This window comes from Brachyistius frenatus, unplaced genomic scaffold (assembly GCF_029030835.1).
Source record: "Brachyistius frenatus isolate BFR_SWC_R1_liver_20210118 unplaced genomic scaffold, ASM2903083v1 Contig_34, whole genome shotgun sequence".
Classification (NCBI taxonomy): domain Eukaryota; kingdom Metazoa; phylum Chordata; class Actinopteri; family Embiotocidae; genus Brachyistius; species Brachyistius frenatus.
The window spans coordinates 89,737-102,495 of record NW_027210633.1 but is presented as its reverse complement, the minus strand read 5'-3'; the positions used below and the strand labels follow the sequence as shown (position 1 = coordinate 102,495).

The following is a 12,759-nucleotide window of genomic DNA, read 5'->3' as shown; positions in this document are numbered from 1 at the left end:
TTTTTCAATAGGCATTCTTTTACACTTATGGTTAGCGTTTGTGGTAACAGATTCTCTGTTGCAAATAGAATTTTTAACAATAGACCTGAGGTGGAATAAGTTTTATTATTCCTTCAGATTGAAATTATGCAGTAAAGTGAAAACTCTTATTAGTTTTTTCAGTTTTTTCTTGATGTGTTCAAATTCCATTGTTTTCCCAATTTCTTCTGATTAAAATCAGCTCTTGAATAATATTGTCCTTTCTGTTACATTCTCGCATTCAATGCTGAAGTGTTATACTGTCTGCTGGTGTTGTGCAGTTCAAAATATACATACATATTAATATATACTGTATAAGGGCAGATACCTTTCATATTGCCTGACGCAGTGCATAAAGGCATTTATTAATCCATCAAAACCGTCCCAGCAGGTTTTGTTTACATGAGCAGACAGGCCCAGAAAGTTCAATAGCAAGTTGTAAGGAAGCCCTTGCAGGCTGAATGCAGCTCCACCCACCAGGTCCTGCAATATATATTTTCAGCACCAACATATGATCTGCAGTCAGCAGTCAATAGCTGTTGGAAATCTATCGACCACTACTTTCAGTCAGGTGTTTTGTGCAGGAGTTTTTAAAACATGTATCAGAAGATTCTGCTTTTGGTTCTCTTTGGAAGATTTTTGGTGCCTGGTGAGTTTGAACAACCTACCTCAGAAAAACACTTCACATGTATGACAGTATACAGACTCAGAGCCTGAGCTCACTGCACGAAAAGAAAACTATGTGAGCTCAATACACTTTAAAAATATTTCTTATATTCTTATAGACTTATTAACTGCTCACAAAAAGTGTCTATTATTTTAAAAGTGTATGTAAAAAAATGGGTTTGTTTACTACTGGAACATTTTTCATGTAAGGATATTTTATCATATATTTTTTAAATCTTAAATTTATATATGCCACTGTTATTCAATTAAATTTGTTAAACTACTTGCAGAATCTACGAGACATAAGAAGATAAGTTAAATATTTTTACTTTACATAGTAACTGTAGGATTGGATATGTGACCAATGAAATATCTTGCGATGAAGTGTTAGATCATGTGTGACTTTAGTCTTGAGCTTTCTTTTTTTTTTTTCATTATAGTAAAAAGTTTTCCACTGAATGAAGAGACACTGATTTAGTGTGCTCATCTACAAATCTTTTTAATCCTTTTGCATTTCGGTACCATGCATAAAATCTAAACATGACGTGTATCAAATGATGCGTCAGCTTGGCTTAGTTTTCATGTTAAAAAAAAAAAGATCCTCTCCAGGATGATTTGTGTTATTTGGAATGCACACACTGCGTCGACCCTCTGAAATCAATCGACTCATACAATCATTAACAAGTGGCAAACAGAGAGCATCAACCAAAATGTAGGTAACAAAATGTCACTATCGGCATAAAGAACTGTACTGACTAAATTCACAATTTGTAGCTACGGACAAAGAACACAAGAAATGTTGATTATTTAGCAGAGTAAATTCTAGACATACATGATGGATATAAGAAGACACTCGATGCCTTTCAAAGATTTTTTTTAAGCCAGTATGTTTCTTGTCCGTGGTTTTTAATTTCTTTTAAAATAAAATAAATTTGGGCTGTAAATGTCAAATTCATAAGGGCAGCATAAAATGGAAGATCACTCCGTCAGAGTGTGTGAGTGTGACTGTGTGTGTATTAGCCTACATGTTGATCGGAGTTCTTTGACACATTTTATTTCAGTGTTGTTGTTGTTTCTGTAGGGCTGCGACAAGTCAGTGGGGTTTCCATTTTCACTGCACATGAAGTGGAAGCAGTCAACGGGACAGATGTCAATCTGAAGTGCAGGTTCACATCCTTGGCTGCTGTGTCACAATTTCTATCGATATCCTGGTCCTTTCAACCCAAGGGTGAACGCCAGCAGGCAGTGTGTTTTATGATGATCTATTATGACAAGTTTTGACTGTGTTTTAGTGTATTTTTTAGGCATTATTTTGTAGTATAAAATCAAACTGGGAATTTTTGTGTGTGTGCTTTAGATTTTCCACTACAATAAAAGGCCATACCCTGCCACTGTAGGGTAATTTAGAAAACGTGTGGTGTGGTCAGGGGATGTCAACAACAACGACGCCTCCATCACCCTGCGGCAGGTGACCCCTGACTTTGATGGTTCCTACACCTGCAAGGTGTTGAACCCACCAGATGCACACGGCAGAGTGGGAGAGGTTATACTCAGAGTCGTCAACAAGACTTCAAGTAGGCTTTTTTTTTTGTACTTTCATATGTACAAAACCTTGTGTCAGTGTGTTCTCTCTTGTGGTCTCTGAGGCAGTGGGAGGGAATTTACTGTTAAGCCAGAGCTCATTGGAGGACACAACTTAAAACAGCTGATCCCTAACTTTCTCTATTGTCCTTTGCAGGTTTTGAGTGGTTCTTGACTTTGTACGATATGATGGGGGTTTGACTTGTGCTATGTGAGTACACTTATTAAGAAAAAGGTCAAAGTTCAAGTATTATCATTAATCCAAATAGAGGCAGAAACAAAGCCATCTATAGTCTATAAAGGAGGACCTACAGTAGTGAAGCTTTAAGCACAGATATATTTTAATTCTGCCTGATCAGAAAGGCAAATTCAGTCAACAACCCGAAACACACAGCCACACAGTCATAAAGAACCGTCTTCGGAGAAAAGAACAACAAGGAGTACTGCAACAGATGATGTGGCCCTCGCAGGGCGCTTTTCTCATCATTATGGAGTCAGACTGGGATTACATGAAGAGACAGAAGAGAGCCTGGATCCACAAAGGAACTGTGGCGAGTTCTCTCAAATGCTTGGAACAACCTGCCAGACATTTATCGTGAGAAACTGTGCACAAGTGAACCAACAGAAGAACTAGCACTTTTTTACAGGCAAATATTGACCAACTACTGATTTGATTTCAGTTTTTTCTTATTACTGCACTTTCGATAAAGTTAATCCGGAAGTAAAAACGATGAATTGCTTTATATTTCCATCCTCCTATTACTTTTAGTGGTTACTTATCCTCGTGTAGACCAATGACCATAATGATGACACATGGATGAGGTCACTGTCAGGTTTCTTTCTAAATATTCTGTTGACATGAAAATGTGTTGTGTCCTTTTATTTGCACTCCACTGAGACTGTGTTATGTCAGTGTTCTACTTACCATCACTATGTTCATTTAAACGTGGTATTTCAAATATAAGTTGGATATCTTTAGGAGAATGTTGCTTGACCAGTGGAACAAATAGGTCATCTGTTCTCAAGAGCACTTCAGCAGTGTCTGCTAACTTGAACCTGAATGGTCCAGATGTAGTGCAGTTAGTTTATTTGCTTACTTTGCGTAAACCACGTCTATTAAATCTGAAATCAGTCTGTATTTCTTTTGCTGGATGTTTTAAGGTCATTACACTATCGTGACCACTCAGGCTGCAATTCAAGTAAAGTCTAATATGTTGTTCATTTATCCTCCTGAGCAGCTTCAATGAGTTCAAGACTTATACTCAGAAAATGTATTTGTAACTTTATATGCAAATAATAGCGTGATGTAGAAACCTAAAACCATCAGAAATTAATTAATTAATTTCCTTTAATGTTAATAGGTCATAAATCAATGATAATGCATTAGAAAAATCAACAAATTACAGTTCAATTTAATTTCACTGTCCAAGTGAAACAAATCTCGTACATTTGTGGTGTTCCTTTTTAATCCTTGGCATGATTTTCATATTTGTTTTCCTGCCGGAGATAATAAATCTAAGGTAAGTAAGTCTTTTTTTTTTTCAAGAGGGAACTCTTGAAGTCTTTTTGTGATGGAACCCGCAGTTAAACCCTGAAATGAACAATAATTAGAGGAACAACAATGATAATATTTGTGACCTAAATATTGTTTAAGTGAGTTACAGAAATCAGCCTTACCTATATGCCAGTGATGTTCATAATTTACTGCAGTCTGCTAACATTAGGCTAACGCACCATTTTGGTTGATTTTGGCTCGGTAGTTTTTTTTGTGATATGATACGGTGGCCACAAGATGGTACCAGTCAGCAGATGACTTGACTTTTGTAATTTAACATTTCACCTGGCTCCTTGACTCGTCAAACGGAATGCGCATGCTGATAGAGCCAAACCTTGAGGCTTCTTTGGGTGATCTCACCGCACAACCGACGCAGTGTAAATGCTGACTGGCAAGTTGTGCAGGTGAACAGGTTATCCAAGTGTGGGAGTAAACCCCGCCCATCAGGTGTTTTGCATGGGGAAAAACTCATTCTCACCACCGACGCGTGGACTCGCTGTTCTCCGACAGTCTTCGGTGACATTTAAGTTCATGACCCCCTCTAATAAACTTACGAGGGCACTTTTATAGCCGACTTAACCCGCCGGAATCGAGGCTGTTTAAATGTTTCATCCCATGTATCGGATATGGCCTGTGCTTCTGCTGGGATGTTTCGTGGTGCCAGGTGAGTTTAAATAACTTCCTGGAAACGACTCATTATATTTTTGGGTTCCGCTCCGTGACGCCAAAACAGTTTAACGATATGTTTAATATTGCTGTGCGATATTTGGGCAAAAATAGATTATGAAGCAGGGCTCGTTTGCAGGACGTCGTCCAGAAGCCTAACAAAGCGTGTAAGGAGTCTCAGGCCCAGGTCCACTTTTAATTTAACCACTCCTGCTGCACCCTGCGGACTACTATGGCAGTGTAAGGTGCACTTATTTTTACACAAACACAATTTATACATACAAGAATATAATATAGGTGTTGATAGGACTGTCTGGTAATTTTAAGGCCATTACTTGTCATCGTACATACATTATATTATACCATTGTCCTCGCAGTTCTGTGTATTTTTCACAATTAGTAAAATTATTGATAAAACATAAAAGGCATGGTGAACTGCTCGCCCCCAAATCCATAACATTTGTAACATTGATCTTTTATTTACAGTCCATGCATCTCACTCATTCTTAATAGTGGGTAAAACATTTGAATAATTTCCGTTTTGTGTAAAAAAAAAAAAAAAAAAAAAAAAAATGCAATCATAATGACCTACACATTGAATTCCTGTTTGCACCACGTGTCAGCTTTGCTGAAAAAGTTAAATAATTTGTACAATTACACTCCAACATTTGCTTTCAAGACTCACACATTTGCATGGGATGATAGTGTTGTTTTCTCTTTCAAGGTAACATAAAATGGTCCGAGAAGGAATGCACAAGTTTCTGATTTGATACCACAGATATGTGATAATCACCATCTAAGGGCTTCAGATGATGCTTGAATTCCTGCTGAATTAATCCCAAACACTGTGTGGGGGTGTCATGTAACTAAAACATAATGAAGGCAGTTTTTTTTTTTGTTGCAAAAGCTGGAAGTTTGTTCTACTAAGGGGTAATGTAAATTAGTGGAAACAACAACTGAAACTGAACATTGGGTGCTAATGCGGACGGGTTTACTTTACGACCAATGTTCATGTTTATGTCTGCCCAGATGAGCAGTTAAAGGATGTCTGTGTTCTTGTGCTGATTAGTGACATTTTGTTAGAGATCAGTCGATAAACGTGTCAATTCTTTCTTTCAGTAAATTTCAGCAAGTCAACAAATACATCCAACATAGAACAATATAATATCATAGAGCACACCTCCATCCATCTGATTTTTGGAAAACTACCTTGGTTGACTCCCCTGATGGGGGTTTAAAATTGATTTTGTTTTTTTATTGGTGTAATTTAAGTTGCAGTTTTTTTTCTTCTAAATTCTAAGAAATAATAAAAATCGGCCCTGCTGCATGGTGTGTGTGAACAACATAAAGTATGTTGGCTTTTAGTTCGAAATAATATGATCTTTCTTTTGTGGAGGCAGCAGCTGTTTTGCACAATTAGCCTGCCAGTCGTGAATATGGAGCAGCTGTTCGGGCAGGTAGACTTGAAAACACCTGGTGTGGTGGGCTGGGTTGTGGTGGGGACGCCTGAGTTGATGTTTAAATGATAAGCGGTCTCATGCCATCACGGGTGATAGATAATGTGTAGCAGGCCTTGTAATACAAATAAATGCAAAGTGTGCTGGAATCAATAAGAGAAATTGATCATGTTTTCAGAGATTAGATGGAGTAACCCAATCAAATTTTCATACATGTAAGGAACTGTACACATGAATAAATAAATTGCTTAAAAAATAGATCAAGTGCCAAACAGTAAATCTCTACAAATAGTGGAATTTGTAAATTGATGTAAGTACATTTTTCAGTAGGAACATTTTTGTTGTTAATTCCTCTGAACTGCTTTATGGAAAATTGTGTAGACGTTTTCCATACAAAGACACTGACCATGTTCTCTTCTCCTGATAAGTTCAACTTTCTTCTTCAGTCATCCATTTTCTTTGCTGCCTCTCTGTCCAGGATTACAGGACATTCTTGGTTTCTTCTTCTGTGGTTTATTGGGAGGAATGTTTTAATCCTCAGGACAACTGTTCATCACTTTGGCTGATGGTGCCATCCAGATTTAGCTCAACTATTAAACCTCACCATAGACCTTGAGGCAGATGAACAGTTGCCAGACAGTACTTAGTATGACGAACCACAACTTCAAGTAAACCATGTTGAAAAATACTTTATTTATGGCTCATTAATAGGTGTGATTTGATGCTGAATCAAAAACATCCAAAGCTGTGATTTTCATATGACATATGTATTACTGTGTTTTTAAGGCACCTGTAGAGGAGGTGCGAGCTGACTTTCTGTACTCAAACACACTAATAATCATTAACTCGTAGTAGGTGTGGTAGCTGTGGACATATTTGAATTATGAGCAGTTTGTTGTACTTTTGGTCATGTAGAAAGGTGGAAAATCATGTCTGAAGCAGTGGTGGTAGAATTTGAGAGCAGCTGTCATCACAGGAAACTGAGAAAGTCACAGTTCATAGTCAAAACCAATAAACACCAGAGATATGTGGCACCTGATCTTCGCTCTTAACTGTCAAGGACATTTGTGTTTTAACTGACAACCTAATCAGCAGAACAACAAAAACAAAGTTACCAGTTATTACAAATAAGATGTTTTGTGGCGTTTCAGAGCTGATTAGTGCAAAAAGCTCCTCTTTGTTTGGATGGTTTAATGAACAGTTCTGAAATCAGACACAGTTACATGGGCAGTCAGCACCATGAACTTACAGCGTGTTCTCTGAATGAGTCACTGGAGGTTTGTGAGGAAGGTTCAATTTTGATGATTTATCTCTCTCACTTGGTTGTGTTTATTTCAGGGGTGCGATATGTCAGTGGGATAGACATTTACACTCCGAGTGAGGTGGAAGCGGTCAACGGGACAAATGTGAAACTGAAGTGCACCTTCAGCTCCAAGCACCCAGTGTCGCCTCAGTCCGTCACCGTGTCCTGGATTTTCCGAGCCATTAATTCAGGATATGATGAGTCGGTGAGTAGAAACTGTGAAATCCAGCCATATTTATAGACACGTATAGGTGTTGATCCTCAATATTTTAATGTAAATAATATAAAATTTGGTTCATCTCCTCACTTCAATTCTTGTATCGGCAGTCAGTCAATATATTTAGCCTCCTTTTACAGCTGTCAGTGGCTGTTACTGGTGGCTGGCTCTGACATATACACTCACCGGCCACTTTATTAGGTACACCTTGCTAGTACCGGGTTGGACCCCCTTTTGACTTCAGAACTGCCTTAATTCTTCATGGCATAGATTCAACAAGGTGCTGGAAACATTCCTCAGAGATTTTGGTCCATATTGACATGATAGCATCACGCAGTTTGCTGTAGATTTGTCGGCTGCACATCCATGATGCGAATCTCCCGTTCCACCACATCCCAAAGGTGCTCTGTTGGATTGAGATCTGATGACTGTGGAGGCCATTGGAGTACAGTGAACTCATTGTCATGTTCAAGAAACCAGATAGAGATGATTTGAGCTTTGTAACATGGTGCGTTATCCTGCTGGAACACTGGACACTGTGGTCATAAAGGGATGGACATGGTCAGCAACAATACTCAGGTAGGCTGGGGCGTTTAAACGAAGCTCAATTGGTACTAAGGGGCCCAAAGTGTGCCAAGAAAATTCTACAACTGAACAATGAAAAAAAAAAAATGAAATAACTGTCTCAGAAAAGAGAGATGAAAAGTCAGGGCTCAAATTGAATCCATGACTCTATGAGCTATAAATGAAGCCAGAAATCTGGCCTATAGTACATTTTATCATCCACATAAAGACAATTACAAAATCAGCCAACTACAACCTTAAAACCATTGGAAGGATTAAAGTAGTTCTATCTAAACAAGGTACAGAAAAAAACATGTTTGCGCCTTTATTTTCAGCAAGCTGGACTATTGCATTGGTGTCTTCACAGGTATTAGTCTCAACCAGACAGCCACAGCTCATCCAGAATGCTCCTGCCAGCGTCCTCAGTAACACTAAGAGAGTGGAGCACATTGCACCAGCCCTTAAATCACTGCATTGGCCTCTTGTGTGTCAGAGGATAGATTTTAAATTCCCATTACTTGTCTATAAAACCCTAAATGGTCTCAGGCCTAAATACAACTCTGATTTACTTGCAAATTAATAAAAACCAAACAAAATGAAGACTACATCCTTACCCTCACTCTATGGTTATGGTCTCTGGGTAATGACCGAAACAATAAGATCACAAACTTGAGCGGCTAAAATTAGTTATGTTCACAGGCAGGTGGGCCTCACTCTCTGTGGCAGAGTGAGGAGTTCAGCCATCCAGGAGGAACTCAAGAGTAGAGCCACTACATTTATATGTTGAGAGGAGCCAGTTGAGGCAATTCAGGCACCTGATTAGGGTGCCTCCCTCGCCTCCCTCATATCGTCTGGTAGGTGGGGAGTGTCCCACAGCACACTAAACATGAGTTCTTTTCCACTCAAAAGGCTGCCACAAAAATGCACTGCGTCACTGCCCGAGATATGAATTGCAAGAATTTAATTTATTAATATGGATTTTTAATATAAATCCTGCACCTAATAGTTAAAAAGATGACAGGTTAGAGGGCATATTATGAATGAGTGATTTGCTTAGAAAATAGTCTTCATAGTTTCACAGATATTTTGAATGTTTTTCTGGGTATCAGGGTACAGTTTGTACCACAGTGCGCTTATGGCAAATTCATTTCACAGCCCAGTGCTGTTGCTGAGTTATCACACTATTTGTGCTCTGGTAGATATGGGTCTGTGTTACCCAGCTAACAGCAGAACTTTTTTATGCGTTCTAATTTCTTTGGATTTCTGCACTCTTTCTTCTTTGCTGACAGGTGTTTTACTACCAGGAGGTGCCGTACCCTCCCCACGAAGGACGTTTTAAAGACCATGCAGTGTGGTCGGGAGACATTATGAGACAGGACGCGTCCATCACCCTGCATGAGGTGTCTCCAACCTTCAATGGTACCTTCATCTGCAAAGTGCGCAACCGTCCAGATGTGCACGGCAGTAGTGGAGAGATCGTCTTCAGAGTTGTCAACAAAGGTCAGACTGACACGACTTAAGGACTCGGTATCATCAGTATTCAACAGTATCAAATGAACTACAGTGAAAGAAAATTCACAAATTTTAGAGGAGGCTTTTGTCTTATTTTTGCTGTTCAGTTATTACCATCAGTTTTCAGAATGCATTTAAAAGGTGTTTTATTATTGATCCTGGCAGAAAAAAATTATCTGTATTACTTGGGAAGCTCCACGGAAAGGTCAGAGGTCATTCATGGAGTGGGATGGAGTGGTGGGAGCAATAAAGCAACTGTAATGCTTGCGTCATGAATAGAAGGACAGTGTGTTAAACCACTGAGACACTCTGTTACCTCCACTGTCTTCTCTACTTCGCTGCTTCTAGTATCCCTCTCTGAGATCGGCATCCTGGCGGCCGCAGTTGGTGGTTCCTGCGCTGTGATCCTGATCCTCCTCGGTATCTTTGTGGCGGTGAGGCTCTCCAGGCGAAGGCACATGGACAACGACATTGAGCTGCACTCAGTGGACTCTGAGCGGAAGGACCTGACTGTGTGGTGAGGGCCAGAGAGCCAGAGCCCCTCTGCTCCTTTTCTTCTTGGGACTTGTGTGGAGTCTGATTGGCTCCTTGGGTCCGTTCTCCTGGAAGAGACAAAAAACAGGCATCTTTTACTTCCATGTTTGCTCCTCCAATGTGAAGCTCTCAGACATTTTTGTAGTTTATTTAGGTTACTTCAGTATTAGTGACATAATGTACCACTCTTTCTAATGTTGTAATTCTAAATCTACATATTTTTATATGTTTTTACTAAAAGTTGCCGTCGATTGCAACTAAAAATGTGATTTTATCAGAGTTTTTAAACTGTAGACGAGGAGATGTAAATATGGATGGATTTTTCTAAGTGCGGCTCTAAAGCTTTTCCATTAACCTCAAATCACAGCAGCAGTGCTGATGGCACCAATGAGGCTCTTTTGCATTTTTTTCTGTATTGATTTGCTCATTTGATGTAACCATAGTGCCCACTTAAATGTGTTGGTGTTTACTTTTTTTAAATAAAGAAAATAATTATTCATGTTTTATTATAATAATGTATTACAGATTTATGCTTTAACTGAATAATTTTTTAACCTAAAGCAACTGTAATGGGTTTTGCACATAATCAAGTGCATCCCTAAAGAGCACTAAATCACTTCATACATGATACTGCTGCAGTGAATTGAGTCATATCCTCTCTAACGCTTTCTACTGAAGGGTTGAGTTTTGAAGCAGACATGAGCAGATGATTCTGGGCTGCAGCTGCAATAACAAATGTTGGTTGTTATTACTCTGAATACAGGTCAAGAATTGTACAGATACATATCCAGAGAACAATGAACTGGTTTTAGTGGAGAAATGTTGAACGGATGTTTTTGGCCATCGCTGTCTAAGGCAAGAAGGAGTGCATTGACTCTCTGGGCTGGGTTGGTTTCAAGCTGAGGATTCTGGGTTTCTCCTTTTCTATTATTTTGGATGCTTGCTGAGGTAAACCAATGCCTTTTGTTTATTTACTACACGTTCATGTGCAAAGATATCCACCTGTCTCACTGCCTATGTTTGTGTGTGTGTGTGTGTGTGTGATTGAAATTGTTTGGCGGGGTCACGTCAGTCTACCTGAAGAGGCAGTTCACCTGAAAGTTATGGGAAAGGAAATAGAAGTTGGGAGTTCAGATGATGAAGAGTTTGAGCCCAGCAGCGGAGATGATGAGGAGGAAGAAGATCTCGATGAAGATGATGATGATGATGACGACGACGACGACGACGATGATGATGATTAGATCGACTCATCAATCGTCTTCGTTATTCTTTAACATAGTTTAAATGTTCGGATGATGTGTCATTTATTATATTTTTTCAGAGTTAAGGGTGCCATGGTCACTGAATTACAGCATAGCCATTCTCCACCAGTTTAGCATTGCACTTCTACACAAAAATGGACAGTTTAGAAGAAGTATAAAAATTGATGACATAGAACCAGAAATATTATTTTCATTCCTCTTTGTTCTTCCTTCTCAAAATCGGGTGCCTACATAACCCATAATGCAACATGACCATTCACAGTGCAGTTGAGAGAATCAGGTGTGTTTTTCTTGTAGCAGTTAATGTGGCGTTGAGCTGCCGTAGCCTCAAGCAGAGATAAGATGCGGGCTGCGAAGGTTTGACATGCTCACTGCTCTCTACCTTCACAGCCCAAGATATTTTGTTCATTTTAAACAAGCAATCTTAAACACCAATCGTAGACTGTACATAAAAGTGGACGTAGTGTCCGGGTATGGAAAATGAGGCCGCATGTTATTATGGTTATGTTGGTTAAAATCATTCCTTGGTTTTCTGGCAGTCCATCTGAAAATAGTCCCGTCATTAATTAGAGAAATGGCCTCAAATAGATATGTTTGTTTGTTTTTTTTTTTTTTTTTTTTTTTTTTTTTTTTGGGGGGGGGGGGGCGTGTCTGTTTGATTGACAGGCCTATGGTGCAGTCAGGTTACTGCTATCGGTAAGCAGGATGTAGTATCGTTGGGGTTTCCAATCAGATTTAGTCAGGTTCCCCCGTTTGCTCCTCCCCAGCTAGTCCAGATATGGTCACGGCCAATAACTGAACCCAAGGCTTCATAATGGCAGTTCACAAACCAATGGGTGACGTCGCTGTTGGTGGCCGTTTGGCTACAAAGCTCCATCTGAAGCATCAAGGTTCTTATACAACTTTTTAAAATATAATACTTTCCCTTTAATTTCTGTATGTTTTATTGATGCAGATTGACGACTGAGTTTTGTTTGTTGTCCTGTACATGAACACTTGACTGGACTTCCACTCAAATGCTGGAAATGTACTGCTCGAGACCAGTGTTGTAAAAAGTCATGAATTTTCATGGGGAATAAATGGACTATAGATTTTTAAAGAGCAGATGCGGTTTAATTTGGCTCATTACAAACACCACTCCTTACCGGGGCAGACTGTTTATCTATCTGTGCTGCGGCCACTTCAAATTTCTCTTGTTCACTTTCTAAAAGCATCGGCTGAGAGCAGACAAAGCAAAAGTTTCAGTGAGAAATGTCTTTCAACTTTGTTATGGTGTGTTTTTTACAGAAGTTTTTAGATGATGATGGAAATAAAAACACAAACTGCCATTCAATTTTAGCTTCCAGAAAATTCACCAGTAGATTTACGAGTGTTGAACAAAGCGTGTATTTGCGCGTGTTTACTACACTAGCAACATTGCACAA

General features: G+C 39.2%; 2 protein-coding genes across 2 annotated transcripts; both read left to right on the top strand.

The window, feature by feature from the left end:
- Positions 1-558: 558 nt before the first annotated feature.
- LOC138622012 (myelin protein zero-like protein 2) lies at positions 559-3,573 on the top strand. Its single transcript, XM_069700454.1, is given in 4 exon segments — positions 559-667; positions 1,766-1,929; positions 2,042-2,258; positions 2,423-3,573. Coding segments are annotated over 4 exon segments (477 nt in total). The 5' UTR covers positions 559-615; the 3' UTR covers positions 2,467-3,573.
- Positions 3,574-4,279: 706 nt separating this feature from the next.
- On the top strand, positions 4,280-11,929 carry mpzl2b (myelin protein zero-like 2b). Its single transcript, XM_069700477.1, has 5 exons — positions 4,280-4,484; positions 7,282-7,451; positions 9,317-9,527; positions 9,888-10,056; positions 11,146-11,929. The coding sequence occupies exons 1-5, from the start codon at positions 4,424-4,426 to the stop codon at positions 11,312-11,314; spliced, it is 780 nt and encodes a 259-aa protein (XP_069556578.1). The 5' UTR covers positions 4,280-4,423; the 3' UTR covers positions 11,315-11,929.
- The last annotated feature ends 830 nt before the right edge of the window (positions 11,930-12,759 follow it).